The 23,852-nt window shown below is 32.0% G+C and overlaps 1 protein-coding gene across 5 annotated transcripts in view; it reads right to left on the bottom strand.

Moving 5' to 3' along the window:
• Positions 1-1,485: 1,485 nt before the first annotated feature.
• Positions 1,486-23,852, bottom strand: part of LOC131078252 (putative UPF0481 protein At3g02645) — a 95,821-nt gene continuing 73,454 nt past the window's right edge. For 3 of the 5 annotated variants that reach the window (XM_058015910.1, XM_058015911.1, XM_058015912.1), the window contains one exon: positions 2,466-4,567. In XM_058015910.1, coding sequence (XP_057871893.1) covers positions 2,854-4,512 — 1,659 coding nt within the window. In that variant the 5' untranslated portion in view covers positions 4,513-4,567 and the 3' untranslated portion in view covers positions 2,466-2,853. Of the gene's footprint in view, positions 2,034-2,465; positions 4,568-23,067; positions 23,143-23,852 lie in introns of those variants that run through there. The other 2 variants (XM_058015909.1, XR_009113753.1) reach the window with 2 other exon arrangements.

Raw genomic sequence — 23,852 nt, 5'->3', positions numbered from 1 at the left:
TGCTATTGCCAGCCTGATTTTTTTTGTCTCTCTTTTGTGTGTGGCTAGAAGTTATTGTGCTTCTATAGTCTGGTTGACTGTAGCTTTTCTCCTATTTAGCTTTGTTGTTCCTCTCTACTATGTCCCATTGTTGGTTCCGGATCCATGAAAAATCCATGGGTTTCAAGTCCCTTCAAAACGTATTGTACGGGGTTTCTGGTCCCCTCAAAACTTGTTTATCCTTTAAAAAAAAATTTAGTCAATCATATATTTGCACAACAAAATTACTTATGAGAAATCAATTTCATTACTTTATTTCTAAACAAAATTTAATATCAGATTTCAATCACACCTACTCCTATCACCTATGATCATTTCCTAGCATACCATTAACCAATTAGTTTGTCTATATTAATCATGAAACTAGATATCATAGCCTTACCTGCAACTACTTTATTTCCATTTTAATTTAATGTCTCACAAATTCAAATACATACATACATGATTCTACTCAAACTCAGCTGCCATCAGCCCATAACTATAATTATTCGTAAACTAAATATTTTTAGCAATTCAAGGAAAATTGTCATTCAGGAACATATTACAGCCTCATTCAATTCATTGTCAATCCATCCTACTAGAATTCACTGAGCAAGAACTTTTCATTAAATTTAAATAGGGTAAGGAGATAGCATCTTTTCTTAATCTATCCATCTGATCACGTAGAACATTTCATTAACACCATGCCAATCTTTCACGAAACTAAGACTTTTATCTTACCAAACCAAATAAGACACAATTGTGTGATTTCAAATTTTCTATACTATATATGCAATGCACCAACTTTTCTTTATTCGTCACACATATTATAACATGATTGTTTAATCTATTAATTCATAAAACTTTCTATATTATTTATGCAAGAGATATCCTACCTAACTAATTCTTCTTTTAAATGGAAATCATGGATGCAATACATAAATCTTAATCTTCAATGAAATTTATTCCATCCAAACTTCTCTTTTAATGTATGCAAAATCATATTCATCAATGATAATTTAATACTTCTATTTAATATCAATAAACTCCTAGACACTTTGGATCTTATACCCAAATAGAGAGAAGAGGAAGGAAGAGCATTGCACTACAATCAATATATGCATGCAAAAATTATGCATAAACAATTTGAATTTCCTAGACATGCCATATTTATCGTACCATGCAGCTACTTACATCATTTTCTAAGATATGCAAATTCAACCTTCCATGAGGTCTCCTAACATTACAAATGCAGCTATAAGTCTCAAATCCATAAATGGTATGATTTATTCAAGTATCTTTTCTTACATGCAGGATTACACACATACAAACACCCAATAGTTCCATTTAGTACCCATACATCACTAGTTAACTTCCTCACATTTTATATAAGAGAATAAAAGAAAAAGAAAGGCATCATTAAGCTACTATTTACTTATATATAGATGCATCTCATACAAGTTCTTGAATTACACATCATGATCTACACTAAATCATTCTTATATGCACAATACAAACACTTCATCTTACTATTCATAAGAGAAACAATGTAGTATTCCAACGTAACAAGCTAGTCCTATAAACGTAGCTTCGGTTAAGAGATTACACACAATTGTCACTCACTCTATAGCATAATCATTTATATAGTGAAAACACCCTTTAACATTCAGGTAAATCATCATGGGAGATGTCTTTACTTTCCATCTTCAGTATAATTATATGAATTATGTCTGTGTCATCGAACTTTCCTTCGGTTGCATCATAAAGAGGGCTGCGATCATCTCTATTTTTTATAAGCATTGAATCTTCAAAGGCGTAGTAAAACATATTTTCCTTATATAAGCTTTTTCTTGTAATGCCATTTCCCCAATATTAGATAAATAATTTCATCAGCCCGAGAATAATCTTCGTACATAGCAGCATTATGTAAAGCAGTTTTCCCTCCTCATCCACGTCTAGTGGACTTGTTTGAAATGAGTGAAAAGTCGGAAGAACACAGGGCTGAGACATAGTATCTAATGCGAGATCAGGCGCAGTAAGCAGTTAACCGCTGAGCTATGGAACAAAGGGTGCAACACAAGGCTTTATGCATTCTAATACTACTATATCAAATAAAAGGTGCAAGATCAAGAATTTGCATATCCTAGTTCCTATGTATGTTAACTGGAATGAAGTGCAGGAAATATAGTACAAGGAATCTATATTCCTTGGGGCCATATTCCTTACTACAAATGATCACACCACATACTACCATTGAACCCAAATCCAAAATTCAAGCACAGATAACAAACTCTAAAATATCACGCATGACGTCAATTAAACATGAGCTTTGGGCAACATCCAAAAAGCACTAAACCAAGTTAAGACGATTGAACATAAGCTCAAATGCATTGGAACACACAAGCCCAAAGCTGCCTCAGAATCAATAATATTGATTTTCCAAAACGAAATTCATAATCATACAATAACATTCAGTTTTCTCTCACAACAAAATTGTCCTACCAAGTATGAAGGAACTACGGTGCAATGTAGCACTTATTTTAAAAAGTATACTAAAATATTAGACTGCATATATATATATGTACAGCCTGAATAACTGTTGAAATAATTTTGAACATAATAATGTCTGAATAAACAGTTACTAGTAAGTTTAGAAGAAGAAAGTGCAATAATGTTATTGATTTCGAGTTACATATTTCTAAAAAAATCTCAATAAAGGAACACAGTGGTACCTGGAAGCGGCAAGGACTAATAAGGACATCCGCCATATGGAATGAATGTCACAGGCTATAAATAATTACTTGTTATTTTAGTAATCACATTTTCATATCTACACTAGCCTTTCTTTATTGCATACACCATTTGCACAGCAGTCATAACAAGAATAGCTGTCGCCGCGAGGATAGGCACCCAATATAATGGTTTTGAGCAATACGCGTCCTTCACACGCCTTATCGGCTTTTTCCATTTGCTGTAATAATATGTTCTTGCCTGTTGAGCAACCTCTAGACACTTAAATCTATTAACTTGTTCAACAGTAATTCCCTTGCGGAGATGGTTGAATATATCCGCTACTTCTTTATCACTGCCCAGGTTACTTTTGATGATTCCGGCTTCCTTGAGGATGGAAACATCTTTCTCCGATTCGACTAAATCATCTAAGAAGCATACAAAATGTGAAATTACTGTATCGTCAGGAGAGAAGGAGCACTTTTGACACTCTTCATAAGCCATCAAGTTCCTCAACAGTGTTTCTGTGATGTTGTTCACTTCGATTTGAGGCAGGGAAAGCTTACCGCTCTCAAATCCTACTTGGCCTCGTTGAAATCTGATACCAACCTTGTGGAGTGATTCGGCACATGGGGTAGATCTGTCATGAGAATCTGTTGGAAAAAGACGATTAAGTATATCAGTGCAGCTGAGTCGTTGCACCCACATAGGTAGCGGTACAATAATACACCATTCAGCGCTAGCACAACCATTAGGTTCACCATCAGTAGCTGATTCCGGATTTGAATCTGTTAACAGATCCTTAATCACCATTCTTTGCAAATCGAGTAGATGACATGGATTTTTCTTTATAGATTCAATCAGTTTGCCGAAGGATTTTCCACCACCTGATGATGATGAGTAATTGAAAGGAAATCCGGTAAACATCTTCAACGGCAGCAGTCCAGTTAAGTGAGAAGTTACGTCATCTTCCCTTTTAAACTTCAATTTAAGTAAAACTTTGATAACAGACAATGGAATTTGGTTTTCCAACTTCATGATGTCATTTAATATGTCCCAATGCACCGTGTTTCCATCACGATAGATCCTGAAGAATTCAAGAATAAAACACGCATCCATCGTTAGGATCCAAGATAATGTTTCCTCATCACTGTCAATTGTTTCATCATAGTGCTCTCTGATTTCAGAGTCTAAATTTTTTATCTCTTCAATCAACTTGGTCGCCTTGACCCTTGTCACTATCTCATCAACTTTCGGCATGTGTTGATCCATTGCTTGTCTTTGACTGTCGAAGTTTTGATTCCTTCCTGTCAACTTGGCCTTCACAGTTTCAAACACTTGATTATCATTGCAATCAGTTGTTCCATCATAGAACTCTCTGATTTTACTATCTAAATTTTTCATGTCTCGAATTAACTTTTTCATCTCAAACCCTCTCAATATGTTATCAACTGCTTTCAGCTTCTGTTGATCTATTGAAGTTAATATAGAGTTTGTCTGATGATGGTAAGGTCCCAACGACACAACCAAAGGAACATATGCTTCTCCTTTAGAAATCATTAAGGATTTGGGCACCCTGTAAATGCAAACCTTTCGAGACAGTTCCCACATAGACGAATGCAGCATCTTACTTTTTGAACCAAATACGTGCTTTACTTCGATGACCCACGATCCAGATAAAGGATTGCTGGGTGCTTGGCTTTCGCCATCTACTTCAGAAATTTTCTTATTTTTGGAGGAACTAGATACTTTTAATTCAGTCATCCCTTCTCCCTTCTATCTTCTACTCGTCTGTTTTAACAAAGTTTCAAGCAAACCTCTGCATCGAATATGATAATCATTTGTTAGAGAGGGAAACGAAAGGACATCTTCTGTTTTGGAAGGAATTAAATCGTCGGCAAAGAGAAACAACACTTTAAAAAAAAAGTAGCCACGACTCGCGAATATTTTTGATGATTTGTCTACGTTTTATGTCCTTTTTTCTTAACGATGATTCTATTACGTTTAAATATTTGAATGAGAAGTATGAATGATTTAACATCTAATTGAATATTAACTTGTTCACTAAATTTTTTATTTTTTTTGTTTTAATAAGTTTTAAAATTTTAGTAATGATGAATTTTGGTAACCCAATTTTTTTTGTTAAATAGAGATTAAAATATTTCATTTTTGTGTTAATAATTGTTTAGAATTTTTTTTCGTATGAGATCAATACAAAGTCTTTTGAGCACAAAAATGAGACAAATATTTTTTCTTTTTGAGCAATCATATTAGAAATCACCTATGAAAGACCAAGAGTCACAACTTAAAAAATTCACTTTTAAATCACCTCCACACTAGAAGGCAACTATGGAAGACCAAGAATTGCAACTTAAAATTCCATATTGGATGTTACTTTGAGATTTAAACATGGGTCTCCAAAATGAGAACTCAATGCTTCAATCCCTTGAACTCTAATTTCTTTTTTTAAATACCAATCAAACATATATGAGAATGCTTAATTTTTATGTAAATATTTTTTACATAAATATAATAACTTTCAAAGAATATTAATATTATACAATTTATTTTTTAACATTCAACAATATTGATCTCTCTTTACATTGTTGAATAAAATTATAGATTGCGATAATCTAATTTATACCTTTCGTAAAAAAAATCTTATATAATGTTTATATAATTGGTCCCCTAGATGTAAATAATGTCCAACTATTGGAAGACACCAAGAAAAAGAAACACAATGTGCCAAGTTCCCGCCAATAGTTATATATATATATATATATATATATATATATATATATAGAGAGAGAGAGAGAGAGAGAGAGAGAGAGAGAGAGAGAGAGGGGCAAATAGATGGAGAGGTAGTGAGAGAAGAAGAGTGGGAGAGGGAGGGAGATAGGTAGAGAGGAAGATAGAGGAAAAGAGGGGGGACAAATAGCTCAATGTGTAAAGAGTGAGAGGGGGAGAGGGAGAAGGAGATATAAATAAAGGGTCAATATATATGATTACTTGTCATGCCTAAGCATATTACTAACATTACAAATTTCATTTCAAACTTTGAATTATATAAAATATAAAAGTTTTTTTAATTATTTCATGATTAATACAATGCTTCAAAATTAGTGTTTTCATTTCAAATTTTGAATTATATAGAATAGTTATTTTATTACATGATTAATATGATGTACCAAAGTTATAGTTTTCATTTGAAACTTTTAATTGGTTTAGAATGTAGAATATTTTTTATTACATGATTAATATGATATATCAAAGTTAAAGTTTTCATTTCAACCTTTCATTTATATAGAAGATACCTTGAAAAATGTCAAAGCTAAAAATGTTGATTTTAATTAGAATTAAATACCTACAAATGAAGGAGTCTCACAATATGATGGTGTAAATTAAAATTAAAATTAAAATTAAAAATTGATATACAATTTTAAAATATATCTCTTAAGTTTTTCAAATAAATAAATTTAAAATGATTGCACATTTCAATAAATATTTATCATGCATTGATATTTATTTATTTTATTAAATATCTATTAAATAATATTTGAAATTACATAATGATGAAGATTTCAAGAAGGTACAAACAATACAAATATCTAATAATAAATACAAAAGTGGAAGACCATTTCAATATTAAAATTAACCTATATTTTAATAAATCTTAATGATATTACTTTGCTTCTATTAGATAAAAATTGATCAATACTTTTCACATTTCTTCATATTCATTGAATATTAATAAATATAAAAATAACAATTTCTACTATTTCTTATAAATATTTTTATAATTTTTTATTTTATCATTTTTATTATAAAAAATAACCTACATTTTTAAGATTCTCAAAATATACATTTACTTATAATTTAAAAATACAAATATTTTTTTCATATAAATCATAATAACTTTTCTTACATGTATATCATAGTCTTCATATTATATTACTTATGTTGGAAGCTATTTGAGCCTTATAAAAAAAAACATTTGTATATATTGCACATTGTGAAACTCCCTTTGGATAACTAAATTCGAAGATTTTATTAAATAAAATTATGCTTAACCCTCTTTCTCTTGTTCTTTTGATGCCTAAAAATAATATCATTAATTTATAAGCTCTTAAATTATTTTCCCCTATATTGATATTATAAATTATTTGAGAGAGATGTTATTATTGTATAATCCCTTTTTCCATATTGTTATTATAAATTATTCATAAAATATGTTTTTCGATGTTACTTAAAATTAAATACAACATGTAGCTATAAATATGATTCTTTCAATAATAAATTCATTTCGATTATAATTCTCATCTGATTATATTAAATAATAATTTACACTTATATGTATTAAATTTGGTCTTCTTATATGTAGAAATGTACATATGTTTTAATTTATCGAGCAAGATATATGTAGATAGATAATAGATCAATTAAATCGAAATTCTTCAAACATGGTTTCAGATCTAATGTTAAGATGGCTCATTTAGGTTTCATATCATTGGGAATCATGATAATTTCAACATATATTAAAAGATATAATTTTTTTTATCCAATCATTTCTTATTGCTCAGTTGTCAATGATCTTGATTTGTTTAGATCTCACTATCTAGTTGCATGAAATGTTGAACTTTTCCCCTACCAATTAAATGCATGTCATGCCACAATGGGTAGATTTGCAAGCATAGGAAGGCATTAATTTTTATTTTGACATCATTAATATTAGTATTCTTTCATAAATAGAATAGGTACACTAAGAAATAGAATAGTTGACATCATTAAGGATAGGATAAATAACCTTAATGACAAAGAGAAATTAGGGTAGAAAACTATAAACATGGCCCTTTTATAGATAATGTAGATAAAATGATTACTCTTATAAAAAATGTGGCCAAGGATGTGAAAAAAATGAAGTGGGATCATGAGGAAAAAACTAGACCACTTGAAAAGACCATTGATAAGATTCATGATAAGCTTATGGTTGTTGTGGCTATGATTAGAATTGCTATGAAAAATACTTTTGAGGGTCTCAACCTGTATACACCTAAAAATGGTTTGAAGATAGTTAATTAAAAACACAGTTATTTGATTAATTCCCCTTCCAAATTAATTGAATTCACAAGCAATTTAATTAATTTCTCTATTTATCTACTGGTAAATAAATCTAAATGATTTATTTATATAGTTCATCTCACATCCCCTTTGATTAATTAATTCTAAATTAATTAATGTCTCCCCATATTAATCAATTCTTCTAATCCCTAATTAAGATTAACAAACTCAAGTTTGTTGAGATTAATTACCATTTTCCAATTATTTGAATTTCTAAATTCAAATGAGCACATGGCTCCTAACTTTAACCACCCAACCTAACCATCCTCTAACTTAACCCATTCAATCTAATCTTGGGTCTAACTAACCCTATCCTATCTTGCACATTCCAACCTCCTTATCCTAACCTCTCATGGTGTGGATATTCTCTCCTTGAGACACATGGCACTTTTGCCACATGTCTCCTCCCTTGGACACTTGCCCTCTCATGAGCAAGGATCATTGACACTTGTCACCAAAGAGATGACAAGTGTCCCTTCCTCCTACCTCTTCTCCAACTTCCTCAATCATGGGCCTTGATATCTTCAGATCAAATCTAGACCATCGATTCTTGCCACCTCAGCTTTGGCCTTAAAATTCCTATAAATACTCCTAATTTTGGAGCAATATGGATCCCATCTCATATCAATTTAGGCATCATTACTATAGGCAATTTGCATTTCAATTATCTAGTAATTAGCTTTTGGATTTATCATAGCATGTTAATCTAGTTTCTTGAATCATGCATTTCATATCATCTCCATAGTTAATCATGATCAAATAGCTACTCAACTCTTGAGTTGTCACTTTGGAGGTCATTGCTCCACTGAGGGCCCATCAATCCAACACTTTCAAGGTCCTCAAGAATAGAGGAAAATGGGACATTTCAAGGAAGGCCTATGGTTTGCATCTTTGATTTAGTTTTCGATTAAGCTTTTCAATTGCATCTTATTGTCTCATTATATGTGTATGCCTATCTTATACAACATTTTTAGCATCACACAACCAATTAAATGATAAGATATGAATTTTAAATGTTTGTCAAAGTATAATTAAGGCTCCCATCTACTTCTGTGGATGATGATGAGAAGATTGCTATTGTAAATCAACATGGCATGGGTATAGGACCTATTCTTGTCCCATTCACTAGATCACGCAACAATCATAAAGGTAAGAATGATGCATATATTTTCCATGATGTTCAGAATATCAGTGAGCGTAAAATTCAAAAGAATGATGAAGCTTAAAAAATGTTAAAAAATCTTCAGTAGGCTTTGGGGTCTATTCACCCTTTGTTTCCTCTTTTGTTTTTCTATTGGCCAATTATTAATATGTGTCTAGTTCTCTCCTAGTGATGGTTGTTCGCTTTTGTGAAGGATTTTAGGGTCCCTTCAAATCCTATTTTACTCCAATCAAAATCTAATTGGACCACACCAAAAATAATTATAAAGGATCATGATGTTTGATCTGAAACATTGGCAACAACAAAAAAGACATCGTCAAATTGAGAAGAATAGAAAGAAAATTATAAATGGATTGGACATAATTAAGAATATTAGACTCAACATATAGTGATTGGATCACACCATGAGAACTTATTTAGGGATGGTGTTTTATCATATGTGTGTTTGTACTACTAAGGCTAATGATTCAGCTATTACATTTTACACATCTAAAAGAATATTAGATTCATAATTGTTTGTCACATTTAAAGTTTTTATATGATAAGTTTGACAATAATTATGGATCAAAACTATGCAATACAAGGATTTTTATTATAATTTACTGTGTTGTTTTATTAGTAGATATTATATATAGTAGTTATATTAATTTATTATTTTAATTAATCAAAATAATTAAAGAGATAATTATGTTAATGATCCACTTAGCTTACAATATTTATAAGAGATGCATTAATAAGATCCATTAACTCTCATGGTGGGTAACCTCACAATATTGAGTTGAAAACTTGGGATATTATATTTTTCAATTCAGTTTAGGGAGAAAAGTAGGAATAACCTATTGGATATTGTTGCTGCTAGGATATGTTGTTGTCATTGATGTCAACATATTCCTGTGTTCTTGATGATCCGATGATTGTAAAGATTGCTCAGATTTGTTTATTGATTTGTTGATGTTGTAGTGGAGTATTTTTGGTGTTCTTGAATTATTTTTGATTGGTTTCAATGATCTGGTAACTTGATTTATCATACTATTTGATCCATTTTATGGTTTGGTATCTTAGTGTTCAATTTTCCAGATTAGGTATTGCCTCCGGTATATTTAGGTGTGATCAGATTTTGAACTAAGTTTTTGGGATATTGTTTTTGATGATCATATGTATCTCCTTGTCAGATGATTCATGATTTGGTTCTCTGCAAGTTATATTTCCACATGGCAATTGCTATTATTTGACTGTTCTTGAGTTTTAGATGTCGATTGATGAAGATTTGAAAAGGTGATGTTGGTGTAGCTATTGTTGATGATTCTAACATGCTTGTTGGTGTTTCCTAGTTATGTCCTATTTTATTTGATGGACAACATTGATCTTTATGCTCTGTGTTGATGATCTTTTTGATCCAGTGGTGTTCCTAATTAAGTGCGACCTATTTGGTGGTGTAGCGTGTTGCAATTGATCTTGGAGATGTTTCCAATGATTGATCTGGTGGTCTATATTTGTATCGTGTGATGCAATTTTTTTAATTAGGTCTTTAGGGTTGAGCCCACCTTATTGTTAAGGTTGATGATTGGTATATATAGATGCATGAAGTGTTTGTATTGTCAGAGAGTTGTTTATGTGTGAACAATGATTGTATCCTCCAGTATTGTATTTGAATAAGGATTGGTGTTGCAAATCAAACTGTTGAGTTTAACCAGAACTAGTATTAGACATTGGCAGATGTCAGTCTTTCAGTTCATTCTATTCCAGATTGTTGTTCAAATTTACTTGTAAGTCGGTGAGACTTCTTTATAAGGTAGTGTACCTTCCTTGAAAGTTGTATCCTTCTAGGTTATTATCTTTTGAGCAGTGAGCTCTAGGCAGTGTGCCTCAATGGATGTGCATTCCCCATTGTAATTATTTCACATACTACTGTAGAGTATCATTTTATTGTGGGTAGGGTCCCACTATGTTTTTTCCCTTCACCCAGTATTCCATGTCAAAATATTGGTGCTATGTGTTGTACTATTATTTTTCTTATCTCTATTGTTGTTGTAGTTAATCAGATTTATATTAAAGGTTAAATTTGTCTAATTTGGTGACAACTGATTCACCTGCCCCCCCTCTCAGTTGTCCCTCTTGGTGTTTCCAACAATTGGTATTAGAGATAGATCCTCTAAAAGAAGCTTGACCACTTGAGGAGATATGAGATGGCAACTTATGTGTTCAAGAAGGAGAGTCTGAGATTTGATGGAAATAATTTTACTATATGGAAGAACTGAATGGAAGTGCACTTGGAATGCCTTGGAGAAGATTACCCAAAGATCACTAAGAATATCTACAATGTCCCTCAGAATGGACCAACCACTGCTGATGAAATCAAGGAAACAAAGCATAATATCATAGCAAAAGAAGCATTGTTGAGTGCTCTAAATGATGCAGAGATGCCTAATGTTATGGAACTTCAGGCTGCACATGAGTTCTAGGTGAAGCTTGAAACTTTGTATGAAGGAGATAAACAAGTGAAAGTTGCTAAATTACAGAGCTTGGAAGGGAAGTATGAAATATTGAAGATGGGAGAAGATGAGAACATAAACACTTTTATGGCAAAGGTAAATGATCTTGTTCTTGGAATCAGATGTGCCAGTGGAACTCGTGATGAAGATGAGATTGTTGCTAAGGTGTTGAGATCAGTGCCACTTTCTTACAAGAATAAGGTAGCTTCTATTAATGAGATCCAGAGTGTGAGCACTATTACCAAAGACATGCTCATTAGAAAGCTTGTTGCATTTGAGCTGAGGGAATTTGGAGATTCACATGGAAAGTTTGAGACAACATTTAGAGCATCTATATCTAGTAAGAAAAGATATGATTTTGAAGATAGTTCATGTAGGATATCCAGGTATGAGAAAGAGAGAAGAGAAATAGAAGAGAAAGAAAGAGAATTAGATGAGCTTGAAGCCCTAATTGCCCAGAGATTGCCTAAGGGTGCTAGTAATTATGATGCTAAATTGCCTTTGAAATATTTCTCTTGCAATAAGATAGGACATTTTGCTTCTAGATGTCCGGAGAGAATGCCTAAGTATGATAGGCATGATAAGAATGATAGATATGAGAAGTTTGAGAAGTATGATAAGCCCTATAAACCTAACTGGAAGCATAAATATTAGAAGAATTATTATTATGTTGTTGATGAAGGTGTTACAGATGAAGAATCAGAGAATAGAAAATTTGGAGATGAATTTGTGTTCATTACCATTAGAGAAGATGGACAAATACCTGCTGACTCCACAAATTGCACTACTGAAGAGAAAGCTTTGCCTGCTAAAGTTGAAGAGAAAGACAAATGGGTGATTGACAGCTATTTTTCACATCATATGACTGATGATAAAAAGAAAATTTGTAAATATGGAAAAGTATGATGGTAGGATAGTGAGATTTGGAGATGACAAAGCTTGTGTGATCCATGGTAGAGTTTCAATATCCTTTAATGGTAAGCACAACACTAATGATGTTTTGTATGTTGAAGGTTTGAAGCATAATATTTTGAGTGTTGGACAGATGGTGGACAAGGGATATAATTTACAATTCAAGAATGATAAATGCAAGATCCTAAATGCTTCTTGTATAGAGATTGCAATCGGAACTCATATAAAAAGTAATATCTTTTATTTGAATGCCGATGAGAAAATTTGCTTGACTGCTCAGATTGATGAAAGTTGGTTGTGGCATTAAAGAATGTGGCATGTTAAATTTGAATCTATGATTAAGATTAGTACTAATCAGGGAGTTAGAGATCCGCCTAAAATTGTCAAACCTGAATTTGGTATGTAAAGAATGTCAAATGGGAAAGAAAACAAGAATTTATTTTAAGAGTAAGTAGTATAAATCTAATGGATTGTTAGATCTTGTGCATACTGGCCTATGTGGACCTACAAGAGTAAGAAGTTTGCAGGGAGATAGATATTTGATGTTGTTGATTGATGATTATTTCAGGATGATGTGAGTTACCTTTTCGAGAGAAAAATCTAAAGCATTGGACAAATTAAAAATATTCAAAGCTAAGTTTGAGACAAAGATAGGACTATAGTTGAAATGTTTGAGATCAGACAGAGGTAGAGAATTCTACTTCAGTGAGTTTGATTCATTTTGTGAGAAGTATGGAATTAGAAGATAGTTATCTACCCCTAGAATCCCTCAGCATAATGGAGTTGTTGAAAGGAAGAACAAGACTATATTAGATGCTACAAGGACTATGCTAATTTAACGAAATGTGCTGAAAATATACTAGAGAGAAGCGGTTAGCACTGTTATTTATACTTTAACTGGGTGCATATAAAAGGTGATTCTGGTAAGACTCCTTATGTGTTATGGTTTGGTCATGTTCCTATATTAGATATTTCAAAATCTTTAGAATAAATTTTTATATCAAGAGAGATTAGGATATAGGTAAGTTTTATGCAATATATGATGAAGGAATCTTCTTGGGATATTCTACTAAGAGAAAGGACTACTAGTGCTATAACAAGAGGTTGAGAAAGATAGTAGAAAGTGAAAATGTAAAGGTTGATGAAAATTTTGGAAGAGATATCAAAGCATTTCAAGATGATGATTAATATATTATTTCAAAGAAGAATCAGACCAAAGTGTTGAAGCAAAATGATATGGTGGAGAAAATTAATCTAGATATTGTTGTTGCCAATGAAGAAATGCAGGAACCTGAGAATCAAAATAATCAGAAGACCTCAAGGTATGTAAGATTGCATCACTCTAAAAATCAGATAATTGGTGACAAGAGCAAAGGTATGATGACTAGAAGAAGACTTGTTGCTGAAGAGGTATGTTTGATTTCAAAGATTGAACCTAAAGATGTTGTTGAAGCATGTAAAGATGAGAATTGGATAAAAGCCATGGAAGAAGAGTTGAATCAGATTGAAACAATTGACACATGGGAGCTTGTGCCTAGACCTAAGGATAAGAATGTAATTGGTACTAAATGGGTATTTAGGAACAAATTGAATGAAGGGTCGGTGAAGTGGTTAGGAACAAAGCTAGATTGGTTTACAAAGGATATTCACAATAGGAAGGTATTAATTATGAGGAGACATTTTCTCTGGTGGCTAGACTTGAAGTTGTTAGATTATTGCTTGCATATGTTGCTTATAAAGATTTCAAGACATATCAGATGGATGTCAAATCTACATTTTTGAATAGTGACCTTGAGGAAGAAGTCTACATTGAGAAACCTAATGGATTTTCATTATCAGATGATGGAGACATGGTATGCAAATTTCAAAAAGTGCTTTATGGATTGAAACAAGCCCCTAGATCTTGGTATGCAAGATTGGATAAGTATTTGCTAAAATGGGGATTTAATAAAGGTACTCCTGATAGTAATTTGTATTTCAAAATTGAGAATAATAAAATTTTGATTGTTGAAGTCTTTGTTGATGATATCATTTTTGGTGGTGATGATAACTTGTGCATGACATTTGTCAGTGATATGCAGAAGGAATTTGAGATGTCTATGATAGGTGAAATAATTCTTTTTTTAGGTTTGTTGATTTCACAAACTGATAAAGGGATTTTTATATCACAAGCCAAGTATGTAACAAAATTGTTGAAGAAGTTTGGACTTGATGAGTCCAAACCAATTGGAACTCCTATGGTGACTAGCTACAAATTGTCTAAGAATGATGAATCCCTAAAATCTATTCAAACTTTGTATAGATCTATGGTTCATGGAATGTTATACTTGACTCATATTAGACCTGACATGATGTATGTTGTTTGCATGGCTGCTATATATGAAGTTGATCCTAAGTAAATTCATGTAACTGTTGTGAAGAGGATATTCAGATATTTGAAAGGGACTGAGGACTATACCTTATGGTATCCAAAGAATGATGACTTCATGTTATGTGCCTACACTGATGTTGATTGGGCTGGAGATGTAGATGACCGAAAGAGTACCTTCGGTTGAGCATTTTTCTTTGGTAATAAATTGGTTTCATGGGCTAGCAAGAAGCAAGATTCATTTTTTATCTATCATTGAAGTTGAATATATTGTTGCTGCTAATAATTGCACACAAGTAGTTTGGATGAAGCAAATGTTGAAGGACATCAGAGTTATTTATTATGAGCATACTATTATTTATTGTGATAATTATAGTGCTATTAACATGTCAAATAATCTGATCCAACATTTAAAGACTAAACATGTATCAATTAAGTATCATTTCTTGAGGGAGAAAGTAAGTGAAGAAGAGATGAAGTTGGAATATGTATCTACAAAGGAACAAATTGTAGATATATTTACTAAACCTCTGGCTGCATGAACATTTGTCTATTTGAGAGACAAGTTAGGGGTATCTATCCCTCTTGATGAGAAGTAGATGCATTGAGTTGCATCAATCCAGTGGACTTCACAGTCTTATCTTTCTGTCTTGATTGATGAGTTGATGCTACTTCTTTCGTGGAGTATTCTATTGGTTATGCATTCTAGGGGGTGAGATTCATGTTTCATATTCTAAGGGGGAGAAAGATAAATTCTCCAAACCTTTATCATAGATGTCAAAGGGGGAGAGAAAGAATGTGTAAAACCTATCTTATCCATAATCTTAGGGGGTGTTTTGCTAGAGATAATTTTTTTCTTTGTATTGATTGTTTCTCATATTCATATGTTGCCATCAATGCCAAAGGGGGAAATTGTTGGATATTGTTGTTGCTAAGATATGTTGTTGTAATTGATGTCAACATATTCCTATGTTCTTGATGATCCGATGATTGCAGAGATTGCTTAGATTGGTTTATTGATTTACTGATGTTGTAATGGAGTATTTATGGTGTTCTTGTATCATTTTTTGATTAGTTTCAGTCATCTGGTAACTTGATTGATCATACTATTTGATCTGGTTTATGGTTTGGTATCTTAGTGTTCAGTTTTGTAGAGTTCGGTATTGCATCCAATATATTCCAATGTGATCAGATTTTGAGTTGAGTTTTTGGGATATTATTTATGATGATCATATGTATCTTCATGTCAAATGGTTCATGATTTGGTGCTTCACAAGTTATATTTCCAGGTGACAGTTGTTGTTGTTTGAGTGTTCTTGAGTTCTAGATGTTGATCGATGAAGATTTGAAAAGATGGTGTTGGTGCAGTTGTTGTTGACGATTCTAACATTCTTCTTTGTGTTTCCTAGTATGTCTTATTTTATTTGATGGATTGCATTGATATTTTTGTGTTGTGTTGATGATCTTGCTAATCTGGTTGTGTTCCTCATTAAGTGTGACCTATTTGGTGGTGTAGCGTATTGCGATTGATCTTGGAGATGTTTCTAGTGATGTTACATGTTTGGATAATATGTTTGGGTCTATTTTATGTCATTCACATCATAATATTTGTTCGATGGTTTCTATTTGTATCGTATGATAAGATTTTTGTAATTAGGTCTTTAGGGTTGAGCCGACCTTATTATTAAGGTTGATGATTGGTAGATATAGATGCAATATTCATGTAATCCATGTATCGATAAACTGTCTGCATTGTCAGAAAGATTTTTATGTTCGAACAACGATTATATCATATGGTATTGTGTTTGAGTACAAATTGGTGTTGCAAAGCAGACGATTGAGCTTAACTGTAACAGGTATTAGACATTGGCAAATGTCATTCTTTCAGTTTATTCTATTTCTTATTGTTGTTTGAATTTGCTTGTAAGTTAATGAGACTTCTTTGTAAGGTAGTGTACCTTCCTTCAAGGTTGTATCCTTCTGAGTAACTATCTTTTGAGCATTGAGCTCTAGGCAGTGTGCCTGAATGATTGTGCATTCCCCATTGTAAATATTTCACATGCTACTATAGAGTATCATTTCATTGTGGGTAGGGTCCCACCATGGTTTTTCTCTTGACTGGGCTTTCCATGTTAGAATATTGGTGCTATGTGTTATGCTATTATTTTTCTTATCTCTATTCTTGCTATAGTTAATCATATTTGCATTAAAGGTTAAATTTGTCAAATCCGGTGACAATTGATTCACCCCACCCCTGCCCTCCCTCTCATTTGTCCCTCTTGGTGTTTCCAACATAACCTTCTCTTAAAATTATTCTTTGGAATGAATGTACATTCATTTAAACATGAGTCAAAAATTACCTTCAAGGTAATTTCAATAAATAAAAAAATGAAACCTCTAAATAAAGTCCTTTTTTTCAAATTTATGGAAATTACCTTTCTTCAAAGGTTTGATTTTTATTTTTCCAATTGAAAGTACATACCTTTCATTGAATATCCTTCAAATGAGGACTTTAAATAGAATCAAATGGATAATATATTTTGTAAAATCACAAAACTTAGCAAAAAAATTTCAATGAGTATAATTTTGAATATTTTTAATTTGATTATTATATACAATTTTTATTTTCTAGTGAAAATAGGTTTCTTAATAATTGTAAAGGTCTCTAATTGCATAGAAATATTAATAAATAGATTTTTTTTAAATATATATGTACTAGATATGTTTAGGAGACATTAATGTTACAAATCTACATTTAAGAATTTATAATTTTATCCCTTCTAAAAAATATATAATATGGAAGTAAAAAACCTTTTCTGTTTACAAAAAGTTAAAATTTATTAATTAAAGGACCCAAATACAATAGAAATTGATTTCTAGAAAGTCAAAGCTATCACAAAAAGAAAAAAAAAAGGTGCCAAAAATATCTGCCAAGTAACCAACAAACCCAAACCCACACAACTCTAGCAAGGCTCAAAACAAAAGTACCATAATTAACCCACATCCCATCAAAGTAGATTTGAAAATTGAGTAACCTAATTAAGAGAAAGTGAATTATAGTCCCAAAAAATCCATTTGTTGGGAGCATACAATACCTATTTAGCAAGCAAATAAACAACATTTCATCCATGAGGAATATGAAAAAAAAAAAAGATAGAATTGAAGTGTCTGTGAATCTGGGCAACAATAGACTTGAGATGCCAAGATGAAATCTCAATATTCTTATTATTGAGAAGGGAAATTAATAGTAGGGAATCCAACTCACAAACAACACTCTTCTAGCCCAACTCACAAGAAATATAAATTGCAACAAGAAGGACATCAGCTCCCATTTGATTATTAATCCCAGCTCTGGTAGAAAATAATTTTAAGTGAGTGGATTTGAAATGGAGCATGGGAGCGATAAAAGGAGAGAAGGGAGGGTTTCATTTGAGGAAGAAAAGCATCCAGGTGAAGGGGACGATGAGGGTGAGGTGGATGACCCTGTTTGTAGGGATCATGTTGATTTCCCCTTTGGACTTGTTGTTCTCTTTTCAAAAGGCTATGGCCTTGTTGTTCTCTTATCACGAGGCTGCCTCTATTGGCTCGTGTGATCCTATATTGGTTATGGGAGTGGTTGTCATTTTTTTGTTGAAAAGATTATGTGTGGGAGTGGGGAAATTCATGTTGTAGGGTTTCGATGGAGGAAACAAAGGATTCCGGTGATGGGGTCGATGCTAGTGTGGCGGTTGGCCCTGTTTGGGGGGATAATGCTTCTTCTCCCTTTGGCTTGTTCCTTCCTTGGGGGTGCCTCTATTGGAGAGTTTCATCCCTCATTTTTTCTTAAATTCACAAGAGTAGATTTTATTTCATTGTAGGGGTCATATATTTTCCTTTGGCCTACTCTTGATTTGGATGCCATGTTAGGGATGAGTCTGTTTTTGGTTCCTTAGAGGTCTCTTTGAGCCCTGTAAAGGTAGGATTTTTCTTTAGGATTCTGAACCGGATGCTTCTACAGAGATCTTTTTTGGGGGGTTCATTTTTTTCTGCATTCGAGGAGTCTTTCATGTTTCTTTATGTGCCTCCATTTCATGGCTACCAAAGCTATTGCCATGTTTTTGAAGGGTATAGTCCTTTATTGTCCTTATCATGTCTTCAACCTTTCTTTCATATTATTATCTTTGAGGAAATGGTTGGGTGTTTTTATCCTCCTGGTGTTGTTTAATGTGCCTTCATTGTGGGCTATTATGGTTGTATATATCTTTGTTGGCCCTTTTTCTAGTTTTTCCCTTCTTACCACCTTGGTTTTGGCCTTTGTTCTTCTATCTTATCGTTCTTGGTTTTCTCTAGTTTTTCCTATAGAGGTGATACTATCTTATTTTTAAGTGGAGATGGCCTTTCTCCTATTGAGGTGCATTTGGATGTTGTGATCGATGGTAGGAGGTGTTGTTGGAAGGCTAATAGTGCAAGATTACTTGGTTGTTTATGAACTAGGATTGGTCTTTTTATTGATTTATTTCCTTTAACTCCAATTGAGGTGGAGATCCTGAAGGGTATGATATACTCAATTTTGATAATTCTCATGATTAAGGTTATGGGAGCCTTACCAAAACCCATTGTTAAGGTTGAGGGTTCCTGGAAAACCCCTTTGTTTATGTTTGAATGGGCTTCTTGGTGTATAGCTTTAGAATTTTCATTTTTTAAGCTAGTTCTTCTATAATTATACTATGTTGTTAGGTTGAGGTTGGGCTACTGGTTGTCTATGTTATATCTTATGGTAAACTTTTTATTTAGGTTCTAAATCCATGCAAAATCTTAGGGTTTCAGGTCCCTTCAAAACCTATTTAATCCTTAATCAAAACAAAAAGAACTACATATAACCAAAACTATCATGATAATACCCCCAATCCCTATTGGTCTAGGATTACCACTAGATAATCCATGAAAGTTTAGTTTTAAAATATTATAGCTAGTATCCAATCCCATCTCTTGTAACTATGTGAGAGGGAGTATGTTTAAAAGATCATGTCCAATAATAAGAGGAAAAAGAACCAATCACATTACATAAGTCCGAATGCTAGAAAAACATAAGATCCACAAGAGAAAGATTCTAATCAAAAGAGAACTTAGAAAAATCATTCTCTTGAATAAAAGTAAACATTTAATGCCAAACATACTCAATAAGATGCTAATGATCTTGGAAATGGTGACAATTTCACTCCAAAAAAATCTACCACGAGAGAAAATGGGACTAATATCCCAAGCTAAATCCTTAAAAGAACTAGTTGTAGGAGATAAACTAAACTGAGCCGAGAAATTAAATATGGAGTTAACATAAATAATAAGATGTTTCCATCATCTCCACCATTGAATTCAAATACCCAAAGGAAAGGGACATTGAAAAAAAGGGGGGATGGTATCCTCCTCATGAAAGCCACAAAGAACACACTTAGAAGGTACTTGAAATCCATGAGTTTAAATGTTAACCCAAGTAAGAAACCTATTTTGATTAAGAAGGCAACTGAAGAAATTAATTTCGGGCAACAATTTTTTTCCATGTCTATTTCCACCAATGAAGAAGCTCTAATCATGTATGCCAATATCTAACTTTTAGTTACCACTAGAAACACAATAAACTCCTTTAGAATCAAAACCCCAAGCCAAGGTATCATTCTCACATAAGGAATAATAGTGTCAGTAGTGTTTTTCCCTACATAACATGCCCCTATTTTCACTTCTTGAGTTGGGGTCCCTTCTCTATTTTGCTTTGGTTTTGTTTGTTTTCTCTTTGTTTTCCTTTGTTGTCTTTAAATCTGAGGTCCTGAGGTTTTTCTTTAGATCCTAAGATCTTGGGCTTCTTTCATTCCTTGCTTGTTCTCTTTCCTCTTTTATTTAGAATTTCAGAACCCTGAATTTTTGGGTTTGGAAGAGTTCTTTCATTCCCTAGAGTCTTGGATTCCTAGGTTTCTCCTTTTGTCTTTTTTCTATCTTTCCAAAATTTGGGATATTCAGGATTCTAGGTTTTTGGTAGCCTAGAGCTTCCTCACTACCAGAACCCTAGAATCCCAGAATTCCAAGTTTCATTTTTCTTTGTTGTCTTCACGATTTTAGATTTCAAAATCCCAGGAACCCCAAAAACTTAGTTCCTATAAGACCCCGATTCCCCGAATCCTAAAGCATCACATTTCCATTTGTTTGCGTTGTCATTTGTTGCCACTCATTCTTTCCATTCTCTTTCTTTTTAGTGTCCCCCTTTTCTTGCATGTGTGTCTTTGGTGGTCGTGTGAGCATTTCCATCTTGGTATCATTGTTGTGTGTTGATGCTTTTGTGTCTCAGTGGTTGCACTTTTGTCTTCTTGTTGGTCATCATTTTCTTGGTAGTTTAGGTTATTTGTAGGCATAACTATTCTCACAAAATCCTTTAAAATATAAAAAACAACAAAAATCCTCAAAGTAAAAAAACACCAAAAATCCCTAACAATTGTAAAATTAAAAAATCGTAATTTTTTTTTGAAAAATCTATAAAATAAAGTAAAAATTTGAAAAAGCTTAATAAAAATCAAAATAATAATAATAATAAATCAAGTGAAAAAATTATATAAAATTTATTAAAACATATTTAAATTCTAAAATTTAAATAAATTTAATATTGATAATTTAGTTATATCGAAGTTGTCATTTAATTTGAATTTTAATTAAAATTTGAACTTCATTTTTTATTTTTGTTAGAATATTTAATCTTCACTTGTCTTAGGTTTATTTGTATTTAGTTTAGGATATTCCTTTGGAATTCCTACATGTAAATTGTCGTCTAGTACATGTGTGAGGACAAGTCATTTCTTTTATTTTCCTTTATTAAGGAATATTAGATTTCCTCCATAAGAGGGTGTGGACACATGGCACACATATTTTATGAATGGTGGCATTCATAGATTTGGGAGTTACTTTGTAACTCCTCTCCTCATCTCTATTTAAGAGATGTCTCCCCTCTCATTTCTTCTTAATGACAATATTGTAAAGAGCTTCTTTCTCTCTCTCTCTCTCTCACACACACACATTTTAGGCTTTGCCTCATTCACAATATCACAAGGGGTTTTTCTTTGCTTTTCCCCTTTCAAAAGTTCTCGTGCCTCCTTATTCACATTTGAGTGATTGCTCCAAGGTTTTTACATTTCTCTTGGTAAAATTTACTTCATCAATAAACTTACTTGGATTTTATTATTCTTTCCTTGCTCTTGTCTTTCCTTTCATGGTTTCAGAGCAGGTTTCTAATCCTTGTTTTAAGTTGACATTGATGAAGGTTACCATTATGTGGAGTTCACCTTCTTGGAGACATTCTTGAGAGGAGAAGAAGTTCTTTTTCTAATATTTTCTACTATACAGGTTTTTTATTTCAGATTTTAATTTTTTTTTTTCAAACTCGTTAACAAGTTTGCCTGCAGGTTTAATCTTCTATTCTAGTTTTTTAATTAAAAAAAGAAAACCTTTGGAAGGCTTGCCACCAAAGTTTCTTCTTTCTAGTTTAAAGTTGTGGCTTTGGAAGGCTTGTCGCCAAAGTTTCTGGTTTTTCTTTATTGTGAATAGTTTGGAAGGTTTACCGCCAAACTCAGCCTCCTTAATCTGTTTGGTTGGCTTGCCACCAAAACTAATTTATTATCCACCAATACATTCTTTGTTTATTTGCAGGTTCTAACATTCCTCTTCTTGTAGGGTTTTGATAAGAAACAAAAAAAATTCATATTTTTTTACTTCATTTAATTTCTACGTAACATCTCCTTTATATTTACATTAAATTTCAATATCTGTGTTATCTCTGTTTTATAAACGATATTTGGTGGAGACTAAGACATTCTCTGATCATATTATCTTTAAAAAATAAAAATTAAAAATCATTTTCTAATATTTCTCTTTTGCTTCTATTATTTACATAGATCCATTATCGTCTCACTTCTCTTAAAGAATTTGTATAGATCTATTTTTTTGTTTGTCGTAGACCTGTTTTCTTTACCCCTGCATGGTCCTTCTCTTGCCTTGTTACTTGACTTGTTACTTTGTTGAATTAGATATGTTCATACTCTAAGTCGTTGCCTTCCTTGAAACACCTCTGAGGGTAACATCTTTGTGCAAGTTGAAACTGCTAAAAATAGCTTGGTTCATATTTTTATTTTTTCTGTGCAATCATTCTTATAACATCTTTGATAGGAAAGCAAACTATTTTTCATTATAATTGTTGCAGAGTAACGTTGCTTTTCTACCAAAAAAAAAAATACTAAATATAATCATTTCACCTCTTCTCCATAATGTATTCTTCTCTCTGTACGTGGTCTTCTTTCCTTGCCTTTGCAATTCACTCTGAGGATACTCTGCCAGTGTAATGCATTAGTTGATTACACTTTCTAACTTTACATCTTGTTTCATTATAAAGGTTAATCTTTAAAAAGCTTAGCCTTTAGTCTTTTACGTATTAAAGTTTTATTTCTTAAGGTTTACTTCATTTAAGATAAAAGTTTTTCTAATAAAGCAAAAGTAACATAAAGTAAAATTTGCTATTATTTAATGTAAAAGTTTAATCTTTAAAAGTTTAGTTTAGTTTTATAAAAAGTTTATTTAAAAGTAAAGTTTAAGTTCATTTTATTTTTTATTTTTTTTAAATAAAATTTAAAGTTTTAAACAAAGTTACTAATACACAAAAAAAAAATTGTTATTATAAAGATTTAAAGTTTTTTTCAATATAAGTTTGTTTAATTAAAATTTAAGTTTTTTTTAAATTTAAATTTGTTATTTAAAAACAAAAAAAAATTCAAGATAATTTTTTTTTAAAAATATAAAGTTGATTCAATTTTTCATCAAGGAGGCTATTTATTTTATCGTCCTTTTTAAATTAAAGGGGATAATATTTTTTTACTAACCATTATTTTGCTATCATGTCTACTTTAATTCCGGAAATTATATTAAATAGCAGTAATTATCATTCATGGAAAACACATATCTCATTTATCTTTCGTTTCAAACACCTTTTGGATGTTGCAACTGATAAAACCTTTGAGCCCACTACAACTACTCCTCAAGCCAA

Source organism: Cryptomeria japonica, chromosome 7 (genome assembly GCF_030272615.1).
Source record: "Cryptomeria japonica chromosome 7, Sugi_1.0, whole genome shotgun sequence".
In the NCBI taxonomy this organism is placed as follows: domain Eukaryota; kingdom Viridiplantae; phylum Streptophyta; class Pinopsida; order Cupressales; family Cupressaceae; genus Cryptomeria; species Cryptomeria japonica.
The sequence above is the reverse complement of the archived record's forward strand: the minus strand, read 5'-3'. Positions and strand labels throughout refer to the sequence as shown.